We start from the raw sequence: 27,677 nt of genomic DNA, 5'->3' as shown, positions 1-27,677 counted from the left end.
CTCAATATATTATATTAAAAAGTAAAAGTATGTATCATAAATCAAATAGAAACTATATTGCTACCGTTTTGTTAAGAATTTGTGTGGAAATATGTCTTCAAACGTATATAAACTCACATTTTGTAATTCATTCGTCGTTCGTTGGTCGCGCTCATGTGAATACTACTTTATGGCAATGTAAATCGACCTGCAATCGATATCTAATATGTCAAAAATTAGAGATATCGAGAATGTAAACACGGTCTTACATTACGATTTTGTAACCGCCATTTTGGTATTCGAACTTTGTGCCATATTGGAATTCTGGAAGCTGGTGGTTCTTCTTATTTCAAAATGGAATGTTTTAAATATGTCACTTGGTTGGTATAACATATGATAAATAAAACAAACAAAAATATATAAACCCTTATTTGTTTGGAATCTTGTAACTTCTTATAATTATTGTTGTCTTGTAAAATACAAAAAAGTTTTTTTTTTGAATAAAGTTTTAAATGAAATTTAAATATGTTTCCAAAATTTGATAAAGTTTGCCGAACATGTTTGGCTTCTGATCCTAGCAATGATCTTATATCAATCTTTAATTTAGAGGAATCAGAAGCCTATAACAATTACATTACATTTTTCCCAGAGATAATAGAAAGTCTAACAAATACAATGGTAAGATTGAGATAGATTAAGTGCTTTGATTTTTCATATTAACTCAAAGACTTGAACTTTTTATTCAAGCCCGAAAAATTCGATGGCTTACCAGAGGTGGTATGCCTTCCTTGCTGTAATGCCATGAAGAATATTCACTTTTTCAAAATGAAATGCATCAACTCGGAAAGTGTGCTTAGGAAAGTCCTGATGCAGACGGATAAAGAAAGTGTTATGCCTTCAAATGATGTCGCAGCTACGAATGATATCTACCACGAAGAGAATCCGGTATACAAAGTAGAAAATAACCAAGATCTTTCTTCTACATCTTTTACAATTATAAAATGCGAAGAACCTGATTATTACTCTTCATCAATCGAAAACCAAACTGTTGAGGAAAAACCGGGAAATATGCTCCCAGAGGTAAACCATAGAACTTTTGAAAACAACGAAAGCCATACAATGGAAGGCATTGTTATCAAGGAAGAAAAAGAAGAAAGTCTAAACTATGAGCTTGGTGAAATAAAAACAGAAATTTTAGAAGAGCCCAATACTGATATAGATGAAGAAAATCAAAGTCTTGATCCGACCATGAGTGAGGAAGAGTATGATCAAAGCTATGCATCGGATGTTAAACCAGAATTAAGTGAAACAAATACAAATGAAGGCAAAAGTTTGAAAGTTCAGGACAAAAAAGTTAAAAAAAATAAATCCAATCTTGAGTGCCCAAAATGCCATAAATGTAAGTAGCCTTTTTAATAACAATTTGCTAGTCACATATCCAATTTTTATTCACAAACTTATTTGTTGAATTTATTAAGAATTTTCTTGGCACAAGTACTAACGGTTTCTTGTAGAAGGATTTCTTTTAAATTTGATACAGTTTATTTAGCTTAGTTTAGATATTTTTACAATACTTACTTACTTAAGGTGGCGCTACAGTCCTGTGTGAACTAGGGCCTCACCCAACAAACTTCTCCAGGATGAGGTCACTTTCCACTTGTGCGCGCCACCTTATCCGCGGTCTTCCTCTACTGCGCTGTCCTGTGGGTATGGATTCGAAGACTTTCCCAGCCATCTTAGTCGTTGGACTTTTACCATTCTGGCTAAGTCTACGTCGCTGTACAGTCCGCACAATTCGTCATTCCATCTTCTCCTCCACTCCCCTTCGATGCATACGGGACCGTAGATCACACAGAGAATTTTTCTCTCGAACCGACCCAAGGTGCTTTCATCCGCTTTTGTCATAGTCCATGCTTCTGCACCGTATAGCAGGACGGGGATGATAAGGGTCTTATATAGCAACACTTTGGTCCTTCGAGAGAGTACTTTACCCCTCAATTGCTTTCTTAGTCCAAAGAAACAGCGGTTTGCAAGAGTTGTTCTGCGTTTGATCTCAGCGCTGGTGTTGTTTTCTGCGTTTACAGCGGAGCCTAGGTAGACGAAGTCCTCGACTACCTTAAGGTTACTTCTGTCGATATTGACGTTTTGACCAAGACGTCGGTGTTGTATGTCCTTTCTCGACGACAGCATGTACTTTGTTTTACCCTCATCAACCGTTAACCCGATTTTTGCCGCCTCTACCTCAATTCTCACAAAAGCCCAATTGACATCACGCTATGTTCTTCCGATTATGTCAATGTCATCAGCATATGCTAGTAACTGGACAGGCTTTTGAAAGATAGTGCCTCTAGTGTTGACGTGTGAGCTCTGCACTATTCTTTCAAGCACGATGTTAAAAAAATCACATGACAGCGCATCACCTTGTCTAAAGCCTTTTTTGACATCGAAAGGTTCTGTTAAGTTGTTTCCAACCTTTATGGAACAGGGTGAATTCTCCATGGAGAGTTTGACAGGGATGCCGAAACGATGTAGATGTTTTCATATGCGGCCTTGAAATCGATGAAAAGATGGTGGGTGTCGATTTGGTGTTCTTGAGTTTTTCCAGAATCTGCCCTAATGTGAATATTTTATCAACTGTGGACTTTCCTGGTCTAAAATCCCACTGATAAGGACCTATCATTTTGTTGACGATGGGCTTTAGACGTTCACATATTACGATATTACGGCAGAGAAGATTTTATAGGCGATGTTAAGCAGACTGATTCCTCTATAGTTGGTGCAGTTTAGAGCCTCGGGCAAACAATACTGAGGTTCCATTCATCGGGCATGCTTTCTTCATATCTTAACAGATAAGTTTGTGCATGCTCCCCACCAACTTATCTCCGGCTGCTTTAAAGAGCTCAGCATTCATGCCATCCGCTCCAGCGGCTTTGTTAGACTTCAGCTTAGATATGGCAATCTTTACTTCGTCTAAGTCGGGATGACGGAATTGTTGGCTTTCGTCGTCTATGTTGAATGGATTATCCTGCCTGACAGCGGAATTCTGTTCGTCTTCGGCGTTATACAGTCTGCAGAAGTGATCCTTTTATATCCTCAGCATTGACTACGGTTCCACTATGATGTTTCAACTTTCGTCTCTGCAGCTTTCGGTTCTAGGTTTATGTATCTGAGAATTTCGTTTCACCTGTTCATAAAACTTTCGAACTTCATTCCTGCTTTTAAACCTCTCAACAACTTCGACCGCACGCTTCTCATGCCCTCTCTTTTTCCTTCTGAAAAGTCGGTGTTAATCTCGCCCCTTCTGCTCATAGAGCTCATGAGCAGCTCTCGTTCCTTTATGCAGCGCCGCTTTGCGTGCCTGTTGTATGGCTGCATTTGCCTGCCGACATACTTGTAACTCGGTCGGAAAAGGATTTGGCGATCTCTTGCGATTGTAGCCGATCGACGTTCTACCTTCTCCCAGCAGCTCTCTGTTTTATTTTGGAGCCAACCCGAAGTGGTACCTTGGCTAAAAAGAGGTAGTGGTCCGAGTCGATGTTAGCTCCTCGAAAAGTTCGGACATCCATGATGCTGGAAGCGTGTCTGGTGTCGATCGCAATATGGTCAATCTGGTTGACGGTAGATTGGTCTGGAGAACTTCAAGTTCCTTTGTGGATGTTGAGGTGTGGAAAACGCGTACTGGCTACCATGACGTTTCGCGCCGCAGCAAAATCTTTGAGCCTGAATCCGTTGTCGGAAGTGTTGTAGTGCAGGCTGTTTTTCCCGATTATTTCATCAAAAATGTCTTCCCTTCCTAGCTTGGCATTAAAATCGCTCGGGACAATTTTAATATCGTAGCTAGGATAATACTCATTTGTTTTGTCTAAGAACTCGAAGAACATATCTTTGGTGTTGTCATCAATCTCTTCTGTAAGGCTAATGTTGCCGATGCGTATGCTCATGGTATGGTCACTCCAAGTACAGTGAGCCGGATAAACCGCTCCTTACAGGCCTGTGCTCCGAATATGTCAAAGAAGCCCCATAAGGTATTCACTAAGTTCAACCTTACTGGAACTTTAGACGCCACCGTTGATTCCATCTCGAGAATTCATCCGCTGCCGTCTGGATAAGGAGAGGTGCCATAGTGTAAACACATCTCCTCCCTCTCTCGTTTGCTGCCCCCAACAACTTTCCACTGGGGTTAGAACCAAATCTCTAGTTGAGGTACTAGGCACCCGATGTTCACCACGGGGAGGTGAGTGTAGAAGTTGATAGACAGAGGTGGGTTTTGAGAAAACCTGTGGACGCTTGTGTCCTCTTGAATGCACATTCTACCTCAGCTCAATTCTCAGTGACCTCAAAATGTGTTTTTATACCGATAGATTACCGAAATCAGTTTACTAATTGATAATTTCTTTTTTCAGCGTTTATGCACCTAGCCCGCTTGAAGCGACACATAAAGACAAACACCTGTGTGGATCACATTCCCAGCAACGGAAAGTTAATTTTTGCATGTTTAACATGCGGCAAAGCATACAATCGTCAATTCAGTTTGCAACGTCATTGTTTAGCAAGCCACAAACAAGTTCTGACGAAAGATATCATCGCGGAAAGTAAAGAGTTTCATAGTGAAAAGAGCACAGATGCAAAGAAGGAAGATGGAAATCCAGAAAATACACCTTCTTCACCCATCCAAACAAAAAACAACGAGATCAATAGCATTGAAGCGATGCGCCAGTGCAATATATGCAAAGAAAGTAAGTTAAAAATTTATACTAATTACTTTTAACATTCAATTTTTGTTGTCTTTTTGTTTTTAGTATTTAAAAATGATGAGGCTCTGGCAGAGCACAAGGTTCTGGCACAAAAATATAAACTTCATCACACAGAAAAACCACACATTTGCGACATATGCCAAAAAGGTTTTAGTTACAGTCACAATCTCAAGATTCATCTTATGACTCACAAAGAAATAAAGCCCTTCAAATGTGAACAATGTAATCAAAGATTTGTGAGGAACTCATGCCTAAATAGACACTTGAAGACCCATACTGGTGATCGGCCTTTTAGTTGTGAATTCTGTAGCAAAAGATTTCCTTTTATGTTTGCATTAAAAATTCACGAACGTTCCCACACCGGAGAACGGCCCTATTCTTGTACTATTTGTTCGATGAAATTTAAATTTGCCAACACTCTCAAAGACCACCAAAGAATACATACCGGTGAAAAACCACACGCTTGTAAATTATGTCCACGAAAACTTTCGAGTAAGGCAAATTTAAGGATTCACATGCGAACTCATGAAAATAAAAATGAGTAAGTTATTATTATGCTTTTGTCATACATATATTATTAATTATTAACATGTACATAATGTTTTATGTAGGCAGTCCTGGCAGCTAGCGCCGAATACAACTGATGCCGGGATGTTAACATAACTTGATGGATGAGTAATGAATGAGGTGTCATTTTTAAATATAAGTATTTATATCTAGTTTTAAACATTTGAATTATTACGGAAATGAATGTATCAATTTACATACATAGCTTTTATTTAAATAAACAAAAATGCTTGAGTAGGAGATCTAGAAATTCATCAAATAAAAAAACAACAAGTTATTTTAAGTTAAGTGTTCCAAGTATTGTAGAATCATAACTTCATTTTGGTAAAATATTAAAAAAAAAAAGTATTCTGAACCAAAAAATTAGATGAAATTGGTTTCATTTGAAGCAATCGCAAAGAAAGTAAAATTCATATACTTTTTATTTATATTTATGAAACACTTTTTGTTTTACCCCAAGGTAAAAGAACTTCCCAAAAGGTATAAGTCACGAAACGAAGCCTATAACGACGATCAAGGGAACATCGTAGTAGAACCGCAGTCTGTGTTGAGAATATAGAAAGACTACTTCCCTAAATCATATAACGGCGATGACGGACGAATCGAATTCCGCTGTAAAGTAGATAGAACCACTCAACCTAAGCGATGCAGAACAACAATTCCGCCTACCCGGCCTCGACAAAGTGAAGCTAGCTATATCCAAACTGAAGTCCAACAAAGCTGACGGCATCGCTGCCGAACTATTTAAAGCAGCAGGCGATGGCCTGGTAGGGAGCATGCACCAACTCATCTGCAAAATATGGTCGGAAGAAAGCATGTCCGATGAGTGGAATCTCAAAGTAGTTTGCCCAATACACAAGAAAGGAGACCTTCTGAATTGCGCTAACTACATAGGCATCAGTCTCCTGAACATTGCATATAAGATCTTTTTTGCGGTATTATGTGAATGTCTGAAGCCAGTTGTGAACAACCTGATAGTTCCTTATCAATGTGGGTTTTGAATTTCTGACTATAAAAGTCCACCATTGACCAAATATTCACATTACGGCAGACTTGATACCCCACCTCTTTATCGAGTTTAAGGCCGCGTATAACAGTATCTATAGGGAAGAGCTTTACAGAGCTATGTCTACCTTTGGCAACTCTGTCAAACTTATCCGTTAGTGCAGAATGAAGATGGAGATTGAACGCTGCTCTATCAAGATCGCTTAAGATCTCATCGATATTAACAAAGGTTTTAGACAAGGCGCTGCACTGCCATGCGACTTCTTCAACATCGTTCTGGAAAGAATTGTGCAAAACTGAACTGCCAACACTAGAGGCACAATTCAGCAAGTTTCATCCAATTGCTCAGATACGCCGATGATATTAACATAATTGGAAGATCAAAGCGTGATGTTAGTGGTGCGTTTTTGAGCTTTGCAACAAAAGAGGAGTAGAACCGGTGGCATAATGGTTATTGCGTTGGACTATAATGCCAGAGGCCTTCGGTTCGATGCCTGCCTGTGCCACCTAAAGTTTTTTTTCACGGGTACTGCCTCTTTCCAGGAATTGACAAATCCTTCAAGAGTAATTCTTGTCAAGAAAAGTGCGTTCTTAAATTAGCCGTTCGGATTCGGCTTAAAACTGTAGGTCCCCTCCCTCCTTCATGAGTATAAGAAATAGAGTCGGAGATAAAACGGAGCCCTGAATAACGCCAGCATTTATTTTATGAATTTCAGACTTGAAACCATACAATACAACTTGTATTCAACGGTTAGAAAGGTAGGTTTTAATCCACCGAAAAAGAGATTCATCAATACCAAAAGGGGGAGGAGAATTAGCTTTTTTTAGAGACAGGATGAACAAATGCTGTTTTCTATAAAATCGGAAAGAGACCCGTTGAATTGGACAGATGGACAAATGGTTTGAAGAAAATTTCTTCAGAACAGTGGCAGGGATACTATCAGGGCCAGCAGATTTGTGTATATCAAGGTCTTCCAGTACTCTTGCAACCGCATGAGTGTGAAAGAAGATTCGTAACATAGAATTGTTTATGCTCTTAAGAACAGGAGGACTCATGACACTCGTTATTAGAGTCGAATTAAATACAACAAAAAGTGTTGCATGCAAAGTGGCTTTATCGAGTAGCGTTGGAACCTTGGAACCGAGAATGAACTTATACCGGTTTTTGTCAGTGGTTTTGGCCTTATAGCAAACGGAAACTCACATCTGATCCTTATAATCTTTTTACAGCTCTATACTGCCAAACAGTTATCAAAGAGTTTTTTTCTTTCACTGGTTTCTTTTTGACATGAACAATTTGCAGATCGTGATCGTAAACGTTTAATTTTGAGTCTAATGAAACACCATGGTTACAAAATATCGATTCTCTATTCAAACGTGGTGAATTCGGCATATACATAGTCATAATCAGCCCCGTCAAGAGGGTTGTTAGGGGTGGAAACCACCGGGCCCGGGATTTTCTAGGGGCCCGTAAAATTAAAACCAATGAGGAGTGTTTTTTTTCAACATAGGTACTCTAAATTCATCATCAACATATCTATTCCCACTTATTTTTAAGGGCCCGAAAATTTAAAATCATTCATGCTTTCGCAATCGGGCCCCTGGTTGCATGTTATCTACCAATCTTTCAGTTACAAGCTTGCCGATCTAGGTTCCTGATTATTATTGGCGTACATTTTTGTTTATTTAATGAAGTTATGATAAATTGTTTCGCTTTTCTTACTTAATTTAACGTAAATTTCAAATTTATTTTTTATTTTGAAAATTTTTAAAATCAAAATAAGGGCCGGCAACTTAAAACAAAACAAAAATATTTATTTCTGTTTTTATAAAGTTTCTTTTCTTCTATTTTTGTTTCTGCTGGAAACGAAATTTTTGATTCGGTTTCGGGGACCGGAAAATCCCAAGCAAACGTTTTTCAATTTTGGTTTCCGTTATATTAATTAATTAATATTTTGAATAAATTGTTTACTCAAGATTTGAAGGATATCAAGTCACTTCAAAGGGTGTATATTAAACCAGCCATACAAAAATAATACCAAGGAATTCTATATAGAATATTGGACAGCATTTTCTTCCTTGGCAAAAGGGGACTAGGACTACGAGGCGATAGCAATCTTATTGGGCATTTTGGAATTAATTAGTCATTATGACCCCTTACGCCAGGAGCACTTGGAAAAAGTAAGAATTTCACAACAAGAGCACAAACGTTTCCAAGTCCACTTCCTTTCCGTTGAGATTCAAACATTTGTGCCCAACATGTGAACTCACCTATTTTGAAGGAGAGTGCAGCCTTAACTTGCGTGGAGTCCATTCAGGGGAATGTTGTACTGCGGCAATCATATTTGTTGGTGTTGTTCAAATATGTTTCAACTTGTTTAGCAGCAGTGCTTAACGTTGGGAAATTCTTAAAAAATATGTGACCGGATCCCTTTACAAACTTTCCGATACAAGATGGTCACCAAGAATTGAGGTCACCTAGAAAATGGCGTTTTAATATATATGCACAAATTTAAATGCGTCCTAATGTCTTTGATTTGGTGCAAGGTTCTATCTTTCAAAAGTCTGTCCAATTACTAGCATATGCCGATGACATTGACATAAACGTAAGAACGTAAGGGAGAGGCGGCAAAAATGGGTTTAACGGTTAATGAGGGCAAAACAAAGTACATGTTGTCGTCAAGAAAGGACATACAACACCGACGTCTTGGTAAAAACGACACCATGGACAGACAGACGGACTATGACAAAAGCGAATGAAAGCGCCTTGGGTCGGTTCGAGAGAAAAGTTCTTCGTGTGATCAACGCTCCCGTATGCATCGAAGGGGAGTGGAGGAGAAGATGGAATGACGAGTTGTGCGGGCTGTAGAGCGACGTAGACTTAGCCAGAAGGGTAAAAGGCAAAAGTCCAAGTCACGTAGAGCGCATGGAAACCAATGTTCCGTTCCGGAAAACCGCGGATCAGGTGGCGCGCAAAAGTGGAAAGTGACCTTACCTAACTTGGAGCGCGAAAATGGTGACATCTAGCTAGGAACCGAGCTAGATGGAGAAGTTTGTTGGGTGAGGCCCTAGTTCATATAGGACTGTAGCGCCACCTTAAGTAAGTAAGTAAGAGCCTAAATAAACGTAGTCTTCTTCTTCGATTATCTTACTTTTAATAGGATAAGTGGCATCAGGAGCATGAAATCCTTTTCTTCAACAATATCTTTGAAAAAAATTGAATAAAAGCAAAATCTGTTCGATTTTTTTAATAAAAGATTTAATGTTCATTTATAATTACAGTGAAATAAAAATTTGATAAATGTTAATTTTACAATAAGTTTTATTTTTTAATATAATTTTAGTGACAAAATTCATTTTTTTATTTGCAATTTACAATCTAATTTTATTCTATTTATTTTTGTTTACATAATAGTTTGTACATTTTACCTAAATTCTATTATAATCAAATTAATTTACAGACTAAATACAATTATTCTCGGTATAATTTAAAAAAAAAAATAAACAAAAAATGTGTTCATATATCCATTCTCCAATCTGTGCACAAAAAGTTTATAATTCCAATTTAAAATATGTGTTTATATTAAAAAAAGCAACAATTTTAGACCTTAAAACTTAAAACAAGAAAAAAACCTTGGAATGGAATTAATCTGAACAACAAATTTTCGTAAATGCTTTTAGATTGAATGGTTCATAAGTTGTTCTTAATTGTTGTTTGTATATTTTAATGCCATTTCTTAAGTTAAAAATAAGTGTCGGCCCTTTTACAGAAAATTCTGTAACAGCATTCATTTTTAGAAAAGTTAATTTTTCATGCTGTGTTTTTATAAAAAAAATCAATCTAAATTATTCGAACCCGAGTTTAAAATGCTTAAGGCACAGTTCTATTATAGTTACAATTTATAAACATTAACTTTATTATGTACATAGTTTATGATACAAATTGAAGCAAGAAAGTATTTTCTTTATTATATTCTTTGCTACCAACTTTTTTAGTGGTAAGCTTCAATTATTATACAAATTAGTCAAAATTATTTCTTAGCGTGCTTTGTTTAAAATTAATTTCAACTTCCATCTTTTCGAAAAAGAGTTTGCATTTACAAAATTTTGAATTTTAAATTCATAAATTTGTTTGCACATATTTGAAAGCATAAATTTGAATTCAAGTTCAGGTATTAAATTTTGTTTAAATGGTTTGGTTTGTTATATTATTTGAATGTATCTCAGCTTAACATAAAAAATGTTTTCATTGCTAAAGATGCGATTTAAGAGTTGTCAATTCCATAAGATTAAAATAAGACCTAGCATAACATAAATGCCACCATAAAGAAGAAAAAAACAACAAAAATATTTCACTTAAACTTTACATTTTATAAGTTTCTTTTTTTTTATTATAAATGAAAAATAATGAATACAAATAATTTTTATAATTACATTTAAAAAGCAAATTAAATAATTATTCAAGCTAAATTAATAACCTATAAATCAAACCAAAAGTGTATAAATTCAATGATTCAAAGTATATACCTTTTCAGGTTTATACAAACAAAATTAGTCATTTAAAAAATTATTTAAATTAAAAGAAAAAAAAGTATTTCGTTCCTAAACTAGCGCATATTTGTATTTTGAATATTTGTAACAAGGTATAAACTTTTCATATTTGTAATAATTATATAAATTAAAAACCATATTAAACTAAAACTAAAATTCAGATTAAACACCTCAACCTGAACTACTGATAAAAATCGTTTTTGTTATCCCATTTTAGGGTCTCCTTTTTTTTAAAGAACATTCCAAATTTCCACGAATTATTACAACATAACGGTTTGACTTAGACTTTTCTACTTTAAGCGACTAGATCACGTCAGACAAAAACTATTTGTCTTTACCAGTTTGACGAATCGTCATCTGAGTAGAACGATTATTACCGGTTCTTTAAGCGCAAGACTTTAAACAACAAAACAGTTTTAATCTGAAGCGATCATTGGGAAAATCATGCTTTTGAGATTTAAAAAAAAAACATCTTAATTTGGATTAACTTAACAAACAAAAAAAATTGAAAAAGGGAATCTATGATATTTGTTATTGACTTTGGTGAAAAATTGAATTCAGATGATTAAAATAGAAAAAAAAACCTGAAACTAACCAAATTTTCAATTCTAATTTTGAATGGTAAAACAATTTAAAGTGATTTTATTCAGGTACATAAACGATAAAAGCTTTCAAGAGAAAAAGTTAAAATGATTAATATTCTCATAAAATTGATGCCTCAGACAATGCGACACCCGAGTCTCGGTCGTCTATTTTGGGTACTTCAGGAACACTCTTAAGAGTTCGCACTATTGCTTTTAGGGGTTGTTGTCCCCCCTGGTTGATATTTGTTGTAGGTGTTGCAGCAGGTGTTCTCAGACCAATGTTGTCTTCAAGTGACACAATATTACGCTTTCGACTTAAGAGCTTTAATCGTATATCATGTAATTCACTAGGTTCATTGGTACTTTTATTCTGCACGTCGATCATAATGTTTCCTTGATTTGCTAATAATAACATCGATAAGAAATATCGCGATATAAGCGATTCGTCTTTTTCTTCCATAACGTTTTTGAAGGATACCTTCTCGGTGCCGACGTCATTTCTATCAAATTGCGTCATAATTTCGGTGCCAATAGCAAACACATCGAAATGATGTCGCTCTCGTGAACATGCAAGTATTGGTTGCAGATGACTATGCCATTCGTGGACTTTTGTTCTGACTCGGTTTTCTTCATTCATCACCATGTCGTCGACATCGGTTTGATTGTCTTCCGTTGAACCGTTAGATTCGATTTTGTCATCATTTGTACTAACTTCTTTTTCCACTGCCGTGGGATTATTGGGTTCTTTGATTACTTCTGAAGTTTCTTCCAAAGGCGCAGGTAGTTCTTCAGGTGATGTTTTTTCTGAAGATTCAGGGAGTTCTTCGGCGGGTGATGCGGTTGATGAAGGTTTAGGAATTTCTTCGGTTGGTGTAGTTGTTGAACTTTCCACATTTTCATTAAACCCATCTTCAAGAGCTCCTGGTTTCAGAGTGCTGCTGAGCAAATCTGGTGGGGGTGACTCTCCAAAGTCTTCAATGTTCTCTCTATCTGTCGGGTGCAAACTTATTCCAGAATCTCGACTCAAGGTTCGGTTTTTATCCATCAAAGTATCCTCGGGAAAACCCAGCCAATCAGGTTCATATGATGGCGATGACGGCGGGGAAATATGTTCTGGTATTTCATCAACGTTCTTAGTTGTTCGCAGGCATCTTTTAACAGATGTACTGCTAATAACGCTTGAACGTTTTAAATACTTTTTCAAACGCTCTTTTTTCAACAAATCAAATTCCGGTGTAAGTTTAAATCCTCTATTTTTGTTGAAATACTTAAGTGGAATCTTAAGTATATTTAGCCGTAGTGTAAAATGTTGCCTCTCGTACAATGGAAGTGATAGAATTTCTTCACTTGGTTCTTTAATTTTGAATAAATGTTCAATTGCATCGTCTACTCGGATAACAATATTGCTCTTGTCTTTTACACAACGAAAGACATCTTGAGTAACAACGGCAGGTGACAGCATTTGTCGATCTTTTTCATCGAGATCCGAGAAATAAATCCCTTCGTCCGGTAAATGCGGTAGTATGATTTTTAAAGTTGAAAGGTCGTCGTCTCCGCGAGGCATTGTAGGATCAAGCAGAGTTGGATCACTGTTTGTCTTGTGGGTGTTGATTTCGAGCTCATTTATTCCTTGAGGAGATACATCTGTTACGTTTTGTTCTTTACTTTCTGTTGGTTGAGAACTTTCGTTACAATCTAACCCCGAATCTCCTGAAATTCGGTTGCTGTCTGAAATGCTCATTTTAAATACATCAGTTGTTTCCGTCACATCACCATTAAGATGGCTGCTTCCCAAAAGACTGTTTTGCGATTCGTTTGTCGTTTGTGATGGATTACTTGTGTCCAATCCAGTCCCTGATTCCAATGAATCTCCAATATTTTGAGTGCTTTCTGAAACACTGGTTTGAGATTCGTCCATTGCTTGTGATTGAACACTCATTTCAGATCCTATACCTGAATCGAAGCTCTTTGCGGAGGTATTGCTTCCGCACACGCTTATTTGCGTGCTCATATTCCCTTGTGTTTGTGAACATGTAAGAATACTGCTTGTATTTAAATCAGTTTCAAAGCCTGAGTCCGCCGATGTAAATGCATTATCAGAATTTTGAACATTGCCTTTGTCAAAACTATTGCCACAATGGTCTTTCAATCTAGACGAGGCGTCTAGTTTCTCTCGAGCTTTGCTTAAGTGTCCCTCTCTTTGTAAAATAGCGTCCTCAAAATCTAAGAATTGTTCAATATAAGCCTCTGAGAGCGGCGGCCATGATTCGGGCAGGGCCGCATCATTACAATCGCCATTGATAAAGTCTTTTATCTTAAAATACATTTTAAAGTTTATATCCGGAATGAGTGTGTTGTATCTGTGCTCCAGATGATAAGTGAACAACTTGTAATTTTTCTTTGAGTCAATTTCGTCTTCATAATCAAAATCTTGGATGGCCGAATATTGCCAAGTCGAATGGGGTATATAGCTTTTCATTGACTTATCAGATTCCGGCACAAGAGTTTTTAAAATATTGTTGCGCTTCGGCGTTGTCGCACCTTCAAATCTTTTATTATTTGCTAGTTTTTTAAAACGTTTAGAACTCATATCCGCTTCAATGGCTCCGTTTATCTGTTCCAAGGTACGTTTTTTACCTCGCTTAACTTTTTCTGTATTTTGCGACGCAGCTTCGAGATTTGAAGCATTTTGTTCCTTCTCTGCAGTGTTTTCAACATTGCTCAATGACAAAATCAACCTTTCTATTTCACTATGAATATGGTCAACTCGCTTCGCATATATTTTAGAAGAATTAAACAAAACAACACCAGCTTCAGCAAAAGAGGGCTCTTGCCGTAATTCCTTAAAGCAATCCAGGTAATATTTTAATGATATTGTTATATCTGCCGAGAACTCAGCATGTTCTGCTAATTCAATAAGCAAAAGTGCTATATTTTGAGGAGTCTTGTCATCCTCAAAAGATTTTATGAGTTTGGATACTTTGGCATTGGGATGCCTTTCGGCGGTATTAAGAATGCCTTTGAGAAGTTCTGCTGGAGTTTGCTCCATTTTATCATATGATCATCTTTACGCGGTTATTATTGACCTAAAGAGGCGTGAGTTTAGATTTTTCTAAGGCGAAAATCCAAGATCCAATGGAAGAACGCTGTAAAACTAAAAAGCGTGCACTGCAGTGGTCACTGGGGTTTTACAAGAACGTGTTTTGGTGTACACTTACATTTTTTCCAAATTATTAAATTCATTTAGATTTGCTTAGATAATTGTTCTTAAAACTTTAATAATATTGTTTTGGTCTAACACAAACTTAATTTCAGTTTTTATAAACATTTACATTTTCTAATAAGATTCTTTTTTGAGATATGTGTTTTTTGATATTTGTCTTTTAACCAATTTCGTGCATTATAGAATTTGATAAAAGAAAGACGGAAAGCCATAAAATGAACTCATTCAAGTTGAAGTCAAGAGCGATTAAAAAAAGAAATAGTTCAGGGGGATATTTTTAGGTTTCGTGAGATTTGCATTGCAGAACGCTTGGGATATTTATGGAAAAGTATAAGGTCAAGTGTGAATTGGAAAAAGTTGACGTTTGATTTTTGAAGTTTTGCATTGCAAAGTTATTTGCAAGAAGAACAAAAATTAGTTAGAAGCAAAACGATTTGGATTTATTTGTTCTTGGAATGTGGTCATGCTGGAAAATACATTTTGGTCACCAATTTAGTGTTTTTAAATTTCAAAACAATTTGAAGAAAAATAAATAATATTACAACTGTCAAAGGATGGTGTTCACACTAGAGAATCTTTTGTGAACACTTACAGTCTTATTTAATAGAATTCGCTAAACAGATGAATAGTTATACAGTGCATAAGGATTTATGTAGGATCTATGTAACATTGCGAAAATTCTCATTTATAAAAAATTCTGCCATACATTTTAGTTATACAATGCTTATGTCAAAAAAAGTACCAAAATGGAGCAATCTGTTCCATTTATCTGTCTATCAAATCAGCTGTTTTTCATAACAAACACAATATAGAAATTTGTGTTGTGCTTTTGTTGTGCAAAACTGGAATCCAAAACAAAAAGGTCTCGTACCCCGAATTGGTATTCGTCCGATAAAGTAAGTAATATCAGCGGTAAGAACCTTTGAATGAAATCAATAAAACTTCTTACATTTCTTTTAGATACTCCTCCGACAGCTTATAGAAGGCTCTTGCCACTCGCTTGCAAATTTGGGAAAGCGTAGGTTGGCTAAATCTATGGATGTCTGCTCCATCGTCTTGAATCTATAAACAAATCATAAATGGTACGGATTTCGAATTGGTGTGAACATTTAGTACAAACTTACCTCGTTCCGTCCCCAATATCTTATTGCAGCCATTACTTGAATATCTATGGGGATGTGGCCTCCTCTATTGTCGCTGCTGAGATCCGAACGGATAATTTCAATTATTTTTATTTTATTCCTTTTTGAAAATCTATATTTTTTTTAAATTCTTCGTTTCTTAGGCTCATTGGGTTGAACCTCTCGGAGTTGGTAAAACTCGATTTAAATTATTAAAATCGTTAATAAATGAGCTAAATTGGAAAGGCATTATTGTTTTCTTTTAAATTTAAATAATGGAAAGAAATCAAAATGACATTTACGAAATAATAACAACAATAATTTCTTTATGTAGGCTCTATTCAACCTCAAAACGCGTTTAGCTTATTATGGGACTATGCAACCTTGCATAAGTTTTATAAATAGCATTTTTGCGTTTAGAGGCATTATAGACATTACATTACTTTATGTAGGCTCTATACAGCGTTTTTAAATAAGACTGTTAATTTAACGTCACATGACAGTTAAAAAAAATGTTACTGTCAATAGTGGAAATCAGATGTAGTACCCGTGACATGAATGTAAGTGCCTGAGTTCGATCCCTGCCTATACCATCTTAAGTCTTTTCAAGGGTACTGCCTCTTGTGAGGAATTGACAAATTCTCCAAGAGTAACTCTTGTCATGAAAAAGTGCTTTCTCAAATTAGCCGTTCGGATTCGGCATATAAACTGTAGGTCCCCTCCATTCCTGACAACATTACTCGCACACAAGAATGGTTGAGAGTTGTAAGTCACTAGGCCCTAGTTCTCAACGGACTGTTGCGCCACCCAATATTTATAGTGGGAATCAGATAGAATGCGGAGACGTCAAAATGGTTCACTTTAAAAGAGTCCGATAGAAACTGAACCACATTGACATGACAGTACTATCCGCCTGTCATCAGATAATCCAATAGAGACCAACAATCCGACATCCAATCCATGAACCGGTCATCGATTTTTTGAGCGGATCAAAATCCTGTCATCAAATTTGACGTTTGTGTTGTATGCAGTGGTGAGCGTTCATTTTCCACAGTCTTTTCAAAATAAAAATGTCATTTCGTTTAAATTGTCGTCGAGTGCCTAAATTCATTATTTCAAAGTTATCTTTACTAGACACAGAACAGCTTCAAAGCTGACGGCCGACATCCTACGAAAAATCTTATAGTCTGCACAGTCCTCCCATAGTAAGTCCTTGAGTAGTTGCGCCTCCAAATCATGAAGTTCCCTTACTTCGGGAAATTGATTCACCCAAAACCAATAACTACCGACACTAAAAGTAAATTAAAAAAAAGTAAACAACGAATCAACCGTTTCTTATGTCAAATAAGACATTTGAAGTTGCTCATGGCAAGGCATAATATGACCAGTAAAAAAACATTGGATTGCGGAAGAGAAGCTGGATTTGATTTTAGTCTTGTGGAGGATTAAAAGATGTGTCAAATTCAATTTCGTGTTCATTTCTATTTTACTCTTTTTTTTTATAGTTTTAAATGTCAGATATTTCGAGTACGTGAATTAAGATTAACAAAATAGCAGCTAATAATTTTGAAGGGCTTAACCCAACAAACTTCTTCATCTAGCTGGGTCCATAGCTAAATGTCTCCAGCTGGGTGAGATCACTTTCCACTTGTGCACTGTCCTGTGGGCGTGAATTCAAAGACTTTCCGAGCTGGGGTATTGGTTCTCGTGCGCCCTACTTGACCCAGCCATCTCCCAGCCGTTGGACTTTAATCCTTCTGGCTTAGTCTACATCACTGCACAGCCCGTACAGCTCGTCGTTCTATCTTCTTCTTACGCTAAGAACAACCCTGTTGTAATGATACTGTTATCCGCTTTTGTCATAGCCCATGCTTCAGCACTTTATAGCATGAAGTTGTTTTGACCTCATTAACTGTTGAACCCATTTTTGACGTTTTTTCTTCCGATTATGTCAAGGACATCAGCATATGCCAGTAATTGGACAAACTTTTGAATGATAGCGCCGGTAGTATTAATGTGGGAGCTCTGCATTATTCTTCCAAAAACGATTTCAAATCTTTCTTAACATCGAAAGTTTCTGCTAAGTTGTTTCCAACTTTATGGAACAGTGCGAATTCTTCATGATCATCCTGCACAAACAGACAAAGAAGACGAAGTTTGGAAGGGATGCCAAGACTAGACATGGCTCTATACAATTCATCCCTGTAGATGTTGTCATGTGCGGCCTTGACATCGAAGAAGATGGAGGGTGTCGATTTTATGTTCTTTGGTTTTTCCAGGACCTACCGTATTGTGAATATTTGATCGACTGTGGACTTTCCTTGTCTAAAATTACACTTTCAAGGACCCATCGGGTTGTTGGCGATGGGCTTTAGACTTTCAAACATTACGGCAGAGAAAATTTTGTAAGCAATGTTAAGTAGACTGATTCCTCTATAGTTATAGCAGTTTAGAATGTCTCCTTTTTTATAATACCGGGCAAACAATACTGATGATAATACTTACAGATAAGTTAGTGCATGCTCCTAACCTTATTATCTCCAGCTGCTCTGAAGAGCTCGGCATTCAAGCCATCTGATACGACAATCTTTACTTCGTCTAAGTCGGGAAGATGGGATTGTTGTCTATGTGGAATGAATTATCCAGCCTGACAGCGTAATTTGGTTTGTCTTCGCCGTTATACAGTCTGCACAAGTGTGCCTTCCCTATCCTTAGCATCTACTGCGGTTCCACTATGATGTTTCCACTTTCGTCGTTGCAGCCTTCGCTTCGAGTTGAATGTACCTGTGAATTTCGTTTCACCTGCACATAAACTTTCGAACTTCATTTAGGCTTTTGAAACTCTCAACATCTTTGACCACACGCTTCTCATGCTATCTCTCAATATTAACATTGTGTTCTCTTTTCAGTTTTCATGCAGATTTGAAAGTTTTTTTAGCCTATGTGATGGATTTTTGATTTGTTGTGTTCAACTTGACACTCGCCCTTACAAACGGGAAAATTATTTTTGGGATGAAAAATTGCCAAAACCTGTAAACGATCTTCCAGTTCTAGATTTCAAATTGGAAATATTCCCTTCCTTTAGTCTTTTTGATACTGGAACTGGAATGTTAAATTTATTTACAAAAATGGGCTGTCACAATTCTCAATTATAGTCTTGCAAAGTCGAAGTGGAAAATTAGTTCAAAATATGCATTAAAAATAAGGTAAACATTTAAAAAGAATGTGAGACTATAAATAACAAATCATAAACTGTCGAACTGTATCATTAAAAACAAAAATCGTGTGTACCTTACAATGCAACATCAAATAATACGTTTTCAGATACAGACAAAAATTTCAAACTAAATTATGTACAAGTCTTGTATAGGTTTTAAGTTTTTGTTTTGTTGTTTTTGAAAAACAGGATCAAAATTGAAGAATTGACAATGAATTGCAAAGAAATAACTACATTTTTGCTTTGAAGAAACAAATAAAACATCGACGTAAACATCAACATGGCAATGAAAATAAAAAAAGAAAAAAATGATGTCCATGAAAACGATTGTGGTATGGAATATAGAACTTTTATGGCACAAAATTGTGTAGAGGAAAACGAGAATGATTTAATCGATAATTCTCAATCTAATGATTATGATACAAATTATCTGATGCATTCCACTGAAAATAGATCTCAAACAAATGAAGTGCAAAGCGGGCAAATTACTCCTGGACCTGATGACAGTAGGGTGGAAATTTTTTCGATAATGGAAATCGAGGACACAAATATCAAAAAAGAACCTTTAGAAAATCAAGGCTTGAAGAAGAACCAATGTTGGGTTTGCCAGAAAGGTAAGTAGGTGTTTATTTAGAACTAGTTATTGTTTATGTTGTACGCCCACTCAAGGCTTCAAGAATACCCTTATAATGATTAAACACAGGCTGCACATTGTAATGAGTGCAAAATAATGAGCCTTTTAAAGCATTCCACATTAGTGTATCGTGGCTGAATAGAGAATCCCTGTATTTAACATTGCGTTTGATATTATGCTCAAGGGTAAATGGATAAGCATTCCTAAAAGTTTGCTCATTACGATTAAACTGCTTGAGGGGAGGATATTTCACCAGAGCATTGTTTATGATAATAACGATAAAGTAATGAAAGGCATGAAATCTTGGTACGATGCTTAAATTGTACTCCAATTTCGGACAATTAAAGGCCTTGTAAAATATAGTCAGATCAGAAGGGGTAAACATTTTCATGCATCGTCGTGTTACCACTCCACAAGAGATAGTTTGTGACGCACATAGAGTTTAGATGGAAGTTTTTTTCGGCTACCTGATTGTGCCAGTGTAGTTTAAGTGGAGTTAGTAACAATCAAATAATAACGTTATATACTCAAAATAAACTTAAACCAAAATAGAAACACGGCTATCTCTACTGACAGCCAGGCGGCTATTATGGCTATCAATTTGGCCACAAAATCCTCTATACAGATCAAACAATGTCGTGTTGGATTCCAGGTCATAGTGGCATTGATGGAAATGAACGGGCTGATGAATTGGCCGGGCAAGGGTTCGCCCTTCATAGTTCACTTGCGGAAAGCGTAAATATTCCTTCTAGAGCTATGAAGGGTGCATTTTTTCAGTTTTTCTGACAGAATATAACCGCAAGTGGGACAGTTGAAAGGACTTTCCATGTCCAGTAAGATATGGCCTACCCATAACAAAGACAGTTCTTTCAATGTTTTATGCAGAAAAACCGGGCCAAACGTGAAAGATACTGTTCACTGAACTCGACTCTCAATTGGTTCATTGTTACACGTGCTGTGTCATTGTCTTCCAATCAGATTCGTTCAAAACTTGGAGTGCTTCTGTTGATAAAATATTGGACATACACTTACGAAGTGATAACAATCCTCCTTTGATTTTAAATTGCATAACGTACAAAATTGATTGAAGCTGCCGTTATAGGGTCTAGCATTTAAACTTATAATTTACATCTTGCTTTAAAAATGAAAGAAATGTCCTTGTAGCTAAGTCCATCATGGAAGACGTTTCGTTGGTTTAGGTTATAGTTGAGCTGAGAGTACAGTACTCTACTATCTGATTCGCGAGCTTTATTAATAAAGGATTCTCCAACTATGTCTTCATTCTTCTGTATAATCCTGTAAAGTTGCTCCTTTAAGTTGTTTAAATTGTTGAAATCTATATACAGTATCTCTCCACAAGTATTACCGATATCTTACCATTTTTTCATCCACCAATATTTATTCCTCAGTTCGTACAAAAGCATTTTTTTTCGACAGTCTATTCTATTCTCATGATAGGAACAAGTTTTAATAATGTAATCAGCCTGCGCCTTGAGTGTGCTCGTGAGAAGGTTCGGTATTCCTGTTTCTAAATAAATTGCATAAATCCTTTGAAATTTTTTTATCACTTCGTACTCATCTGTACTCCAGACCTGAGAAGCGTAGCAGAGAGTTGATTTGACAACGGCATCAAATATTTTATATTTGACTGAAAGGATTATTCTGTCGTTTGAAAAAAAAAACATTTTTCCATGATAAACTCAACAAGCTTTGAGAGGTGCTGGCTTTTTCCATAAGGTGTTTGTCGAAATTTAAAGTACAATTTATCTTTTCACCTAAATATTCAATTTCATTGAATATTTCTAAAAGATTTCCAATAAAGTACCATCGCATTAATTACTTTCAAAAACTTTGAAGATAGACCAAATTGTGAGAGCTTATAGAAGAGCGCGCTTCTGTTTACAAGGTCAAAAGCGGCTGTGAAGTCCACAAAAAAAGAGTAAAATTGTTTGTTCCTTGCTTGAAAAGCTTTTATGATTGATGAACGAGTGAAGATCTGGTCTATTGTTGAAACAGAAAACGACAGAATGTTTTTCCTTTCGACCCATTTTTCAAGTCTCTCTACTAGTATACCGCAGAATATTTTTGTTAACACATTCAAAAACGATATACCTCGGTAATTTTCAGCGATATCTAAGGGACCCTTTTGTTGTGTATTAGACAAATTAACGTCTTCTTGAAAGAGGAGGGGATGTCAGCATTTGAAAAGATTTTGTTGACCAGTTTCCTTACTTTATGTATGCATGTGTGCGGAGAATTTATATAGAATTTATACGGAATCCCATCATTACCTGGTGCCTTTCCATTTTTAGCTTTTTTCAGTACAGCTTTTATTTCTTCTATTGTTATCTCACCATCTAACGATTCATCAAGAACACACGGTTCCGCATAGCAGTAATATTGGCTTGGGTTATTGACATGAGTTACCATCGCACGGTAGCGCTCACCAGAAATACGGCCCAATCATTCCCCAAAACATAATTTTTACCAATAGGTAATGTATTTTACTGGAAGAATTGGTAGCTCTTGCAATATTTCTGTCTACTCTTCACTTATCCAAAGAAATGAGCTCCGTCGGTTTTTAATAGCCCATTTACCAAAAATTTGTCGTTATGGCAGGTTATTCGGCTTTAATTGTTGAACCGTTACCGTATGCAAGACTTCACATCTCAAGTTTAGTAAATGCCAAACAATCACCTTTTTGCGTAAAGATAGTAAAGAGCATAAGGAATCTTTTATGTGACGTGAACTCAAATTTCCACGACACATTGATTTTTGTTAAAAGATGGTCTTAGGAATTTTGTAAACCTCAAGTGTGACCTGATCGCATTACATGATGTTTTCCACACCTCACTTGAAATCCCCGGACCTCCCTTTATATTTCCAGACCTTCCTTCAAATTTCAAGAACTTCTTTGATATTTTCAGACCTCCCTTGATATTTCCAGACATCACTTGATTTTTCCAGATCTCCCTTGATATTTCCAGACCTCCCTTGAAATCTCCAGACCTCCCTTGAAATCTCCAGACCTCCCTTGATTTTTCTAGTACTTCTTTGAAATCTCCAGACCTCCCTTGATTTTCTAGACCTCCCTTAGAATCTCCAGACCTCCCTTGAAATCTCCAGACCTCCCTTGACTTTTCTAGACCTCCCTTTAAATCTCCAGACATCCCTTGAAATCTCCAGAACTCCCTTAATTTTTCCAGACCTCCCTTGAAATCTCCAGACCTCCCTTGATTTTTCTAGACCTCCCTTTATTTTTCTAGAACTCCCTTGAAATCTCCAAACCTTCCTTGATTTTTCTAGACCTACCTTGAAATGTCCAGACCTACCTTGATTTTTCTAGAACTCCCTTGAAATCTCCAGACCTCCCTTGATTTTTCAAGACCTCCCTTGAAATGTTCACACCTACCTTGATTTTTCTAGACTTCCCTTGAAATTTCCAGACCTCCCTTGATTTTTCTAGAACTCACTTGAAATCTTAAGACCTCCCTTGAAATCTCCAGACCCCCTTGAAATCTCCAGACCTCACTTAAAACCTCCAGACCTCCCTTGAAATCTCCAGACCTCCCTTGAAATCTCCAGACCTCCCTTAAAATCTCCAGACCACCCTTGACTTTTCTAGACCTCCCTTTAAATCTCCAGACCTCCCTTCAAAATCTCCAGAGCTCCCTTAATTTTTCCAGGCCTCCCTTGAAATCTCCAGACCTATCTTAAAGTATCCAGACCTCCCTTGAAATCTCCAGACCTTCCTTTAATTTGTCCACACTTCCCTTGAAATCACCAGACCTATCTTAAAATATCCAGACCTCCCTTGAAATCTCCAGACCTTTCTTGAAATCTACAGACCTTCCTTGAAATCTCCAGAACTCCCTTGAAATCTCCAGACCTCCCTTTAAATCTCCAGACCTCCCTTGATCTTTCTAGACCTCCCTTGATTTTTCTAGACCGCCCTTGAAATCTCCAGACCTCCCTTGACTTTTCTAGACCTCCCCTTAAATCTTCAGGCCTCCCTTGATTTTTCTAGACCTCCCTTGAAATTTCCAGACCTCCCTTGAAATCTCCAGACCTCCCTTGATTTTTAAAGACCTCCCTTGAAATCTCCAGACCTCCCTTGACTTCTCTAGACCTCCCCTTAAATCTCCAGGCCTCCCTTGATTTTTCTAGACCTCCCTTGAAATTTCCAGACCTCCCTTGAAATCTCCAGACCTCCCTTGAAATCTCAAGACCTCCACTTAAATCTCCAGGCCTCCCTTGATTTTTCTAGACCTCCCTTGAAATTTCCAGACCTCCCTTGAAATCTCCAGACCTCCCTTGAAATCTCCAGACCTCCCTTGAAATCTCAAGACCTCCCTTGATTTTTCTAGACCTCCCTTGAAATCTCCAGACCTCCCTTGAAATCTCCAGACATCCCTTGAAATCTCCAGACCTCCCTTGAAATCTCCAGACCTCCCTTGATTTTTCTAGACCTCCCTTGAAATCTCCAGACCTCCCTTGAAATCTCCAGACCTTCCTTTAAATCTCCAGACCTCCCTTGAAATCTCCAGACCTCCCTTGAAATCTCCAGACCTCCCTTGAAATCTCCAGACCTCCCTTGATTTTTCTAGACCTCCCTTGAAATCTCCAGACCTCCCTTAATTTTTCCAGACCTCCCTTGAAATTTCCAGACCTCCTTTGATTTTTCTAGACCTCCCTTGAAATCTCCAGACCTCCCTTAATTTTTCCAAATCTCCCTTGAAATCTCCAGATCTCCCTTGATTTTTCTAGATCTCCCTTGAAATCTCCAGACCTCCCTGGAAATCTCCAGACCTCCCTTAATTTTTCCAGACCTCCCTTGAAATCTCCAGACCTCCCTTAATTTTGCCAGACCTCCCTTGAAATTTCTAGACCTCCTTTGATTTTTCTAGACCTCCCTTGAAATCTCCAGACCTCCCTTAATTTTTCCAAATCTTCCTTGAAATCTCCAGACCTCCCTTGATTTTTCTAGACCTCCCTTGAAATCTTCAGACCTCCCTTGATTTTTCTAGACCTCCCTTGATTTTTCTAAACCTTCCTTAAATCTCCAGACCTCCCTTGAAATCTCCAGACCTCCCTTGAAATATCCAGACCTCCCTTGAAATCTCCAGACCTCCCTTAATTGTTGAAGACCTACCTTGATATTTCCAGACTGTCCTTGAAATCTCCAGACTTCCCTTGAAATCTCCAAACTCCCTTGATGTTTCTCTGAAATCTCCAGATCTCTCTTGAAATCTCTAGACCTCCCTGGAAATCTCCAGACCTCCCTTGATACTTCATTGAAATCTCCGGGTATCTCTTGAAATATCCAGACCTCCCTTGAAATCTCCAGACCTCCCTTGAAATCTCCAGACCTCCCTTGAAATCTCGAGACCTTCCTTAAAATCTCCAGACCTCCCTTGATTTTTCTAGACCTCCCTTGAAATCTCCAGGCCTCCCTTGATTTTTCTAGGCCACTCTTGAAATCTGCAGACTTCCCTTGATAGTTCCAGTCCTCCCTTGATATTTCCAGACCTTCCATGATTATTCTAGACCTCCCTTGAAATCTCCAGACCTCCTCTTATATTTGAAACTGAAAACGATAAACGAGACGACAGTGACAAAGTTAATTAAAGCACATTGACAATATCGTTTTGAAAATTACGGAATGGCTCTCCAAGGTAATTGTCATTTGACGACCGTTAACTTGAAATGTAGTTATTTCATTCTTATTTGAGGTAAGTTATGTTATAAAGTCATGATTAAATTTTACTACTTCTATACATTTTCTTGGAGAAATTGCATTGCGAAAATGTAAATTCTCTTTGTCCGATAAGCCGTAAGAGTAACTGTATTTTTTTTGTTTTTAAGCTCTGAGCTGTCAGAAAAGGTGTTTCATTTTATTGTGTTTTTCATTGGTAAATTTAGATCTGGTTTTTGTTTGTCACTGTATTTGTGTAACTTCTTTTTCATGTTATGGAGTGCGGTAGAGCTGTCAAATTCCAAGCTAAACTTTTTTTTCAAAATTGTATTAGTATTGGTACAAAAAGGTAGGTCTGCTAAAAAATCCAGATCTGCAGATTTAATCTTATATTAAAAATAAATTAATTTGTTGTGCCTCGTGCAAAAAGATGGGAAATTTGTGATTTAACTGATCTAGATCAAGAATTGAAGTAATTTATCCATGGAAAACCCTATTACAGAGCGCTGAGGTTGTGCTTCTTTTTTTCAAACAGAGCTGGCTCGGAGCGGGCTCTATAAGCTCTGAATAAAATGAACCTATTGCAAATTCAATTTGATGACAACTGCATTTCTCCCTTATGACTTATCATCACAGCGTACAAAATAAGATTTTCAGTGCTTCAACCCTCCCTTTAGTACTCATAGCAATCTTAGATTCCAAGTCGGCTCGGGCTAATATAATGATGTAAGACAATATATTTACTATAATATGTTTTTTGTTTTTCTTTCAGTTTTTCGAGGTAAATGTCTCCTCGAGATACACATGCGCGTACACACTGGTGAAAAACCATTTAACTGCAAGTTATGTGGAAAAAACTTCCGACAGAAAGCTGCTCTCAAAACGCATTTATTAAATCACACGAAAATCAAACCATTTAAATGTGATCAATGTGAACGAGCTTTCGCCGCCCAAAAAGATCTCACATCTCATTCTCTGATTCATTCCTGTGAAAGACGATTCCATTGTGAAATATGCAATAGATCGTTTATATCTGAGAAAACATTAAAATATCACAGAGCTCGACACACCAGAGGATATCCGTTTGGATGTGATATTTGTGAGATGCGCTTTTGTTATATGCATCTTTTACGGCGCCACATGCTCACACACACCGGTGAGAAACCCTACAAATGTAAATATTGTGATAAAGGATTTCGGCAGAGACACGAATCTGTTGTTCATATGCAAACGCACCCCGAAGCCAATTCAGACAAAGATAAGCCATCACTGCAACAAGTACTTGAACTTATAAGCTCCTTGCCGAGAGAAGGAGATATGTGTGAGTCCAAAGATCAGCCACTAGAATCCTCTAATATAATCAATGGCTATCAATTCACTGAAACTGAATCGCCACCGATTTTTTCCATAGAAGAACTTAACCCAAATGATGAAGAAAAAGGACATGCGTCAACTGATAACGAAACAAATTTACACAACGAAGATATTAAAACTAATTTGGAGTTTTCAGAAATAAAAGTTAAACAGGAACCCATGACTATGGAGCTTGTTAAAAAATTCATTTGCAAATGTTGTGGGGCTCGCTTTGCATTGCAAAATACACTAAGTCATCATGTGCGACAAAATAAGTGTTCTCAAGAGCATTTTACATGTCCAAATACTAATTGTAATAGGGTGTTCGCCTCTCAGGATAAACTCGATGCACATGTTCTTACTCACACGTATTGTGATCTATGCGGACAATCGTTTAGTAGTAGCGAAGAAATCGAAGCACATAAAGCAGAACAACATAATTTGAAAGTAAAACATCCTTGTCCGCATCCTAATTGTAATAAAGGTGAGTTCATTAGATACAAGTTTGGGTACAGGTATTGTGTTTCATATGGTATTTAGTTCCAAAGTTTAGTTAGTAAATTAAAATCAGAAATCAATAATTAATAAAGAGAGAAAGCTAGTCGTGTCATCCATTTCCACGGATCTACAGTGGCTCCAACAAATAATCGGAGAAGAGTTTGTCTGGTATAAATGTTCCTAAAACCTATAAAGAATTTAGCTTAATTCATTGGGTTTTTATTTATATAAAGCGATAAAGGTGCTTAGGTTAGGTTAGGTTAAAGTGGCTGTCCATGATAAAAAACGGACACACTTAGTCCAGTTTAATGGCCCATTGTGATACCAGTTTGAGTCCCTTACGAAACATAAGAGGCTGACTATGCTAATATGATGTAGATCGTTAAAGAAGAATTCTCTTAGGTAATTCTTGCGTTTTCGAGCCAGAGAATGGCATATACAGAGAAGGTGAGGAACTGTTTCCTCCTCCTAGTCCAAACAGCTTCTGCAAAAGTAA

At 37.0% G+C, this 27,677-nt stretch overlaps 2 protein-coding genes across 2 annotated transcripts in view; one reads left to right on the top strand and one right to left on the bottom strand.

Moving 5' to 3' along the window:
• The first annotated feature begins 417 nt into the window (after positions 1-417).
• The window catches only part of LOC129946303 (zinc finger protein 26-like), a 37,047-nt gene continuing 9,787 nt past the window's right edge, over positions 418-27,677 (top strand). Inside the window, exons 1-6 of the mRNA XM_056056443.1 lie at positions 418-657; positions 727-1,378; positions 4,383-4,715; positions 4,779-5,274; positions 19,260-19,615; positions 26,103-27,167. Coding sequence (XP_055912418.1) covers positions 505-657; positions 727-1,378; positions 4,383-4,715; positions 4,779-5,274; positions 19,260-19,615; positions 26,103-27,167 — 3,055 coding nt within the window. The 5' untranslated portion in view covers positions 418-504. The remainder of the gene's footprint in view (positions 658-726; positions 1,379-4,382; positions 4,716-4,778; positions 5,275-19,259; positions 19,616-26,102; positions 27,168-27,677) is intronic.
• LOC129941692 (uncharacterized) lies at positions 9,543-14,864 on the bottom strand. The gene is made up of 2 exons (XM_056050390.1): positions 14,659-14,864; positions 9,543-14,594 (listed from the first exon to the last, which is right to left on the bottom strand). The coding sequence occupies exon 2, from the start codon at positions 14,487-14,489 to the stop codon at positions 11,559-11,561; it is 2,931 nt and encodes a 976-aa protein (XP_055906365.1). The 5' UTR covers positions 14,490-14,594; positions 14,659-14,864; the 3' UTR covers positions 9,543-11,558.

The sequence above is a fragment of the Eupeodes corollae genome, chromosome 1 (assembly GCF_945859685.1).
Source record: "Eupeodes corollae chromosome 1, idEupCoro1.1, whole genome shotgun sequence".
In the NCBI taxonomy this organism is placed as follows: domain Eukaryota; kingdom Metazoa; phylum Arthropoda; class Insecta; order Diptera; family Syrphidae; genus Eupeodes; species Eupeodes corollae.
The sequence above is the reverse complement of the archived record's forward strand: the minus strand, read 5'-3'. Positions and strand labels throughout refer to the sequence as shown.

Bases quoted from the DNA above. Each gene is read 5' to 3' on its own strand.
- LOC129941692 (XM_056050390.1), bottom strand. From the start codon at position 14,489: ATGGAGCAAACTCCAGCAGAACTTCTCAAAGGCATTCTTAATACCGCC.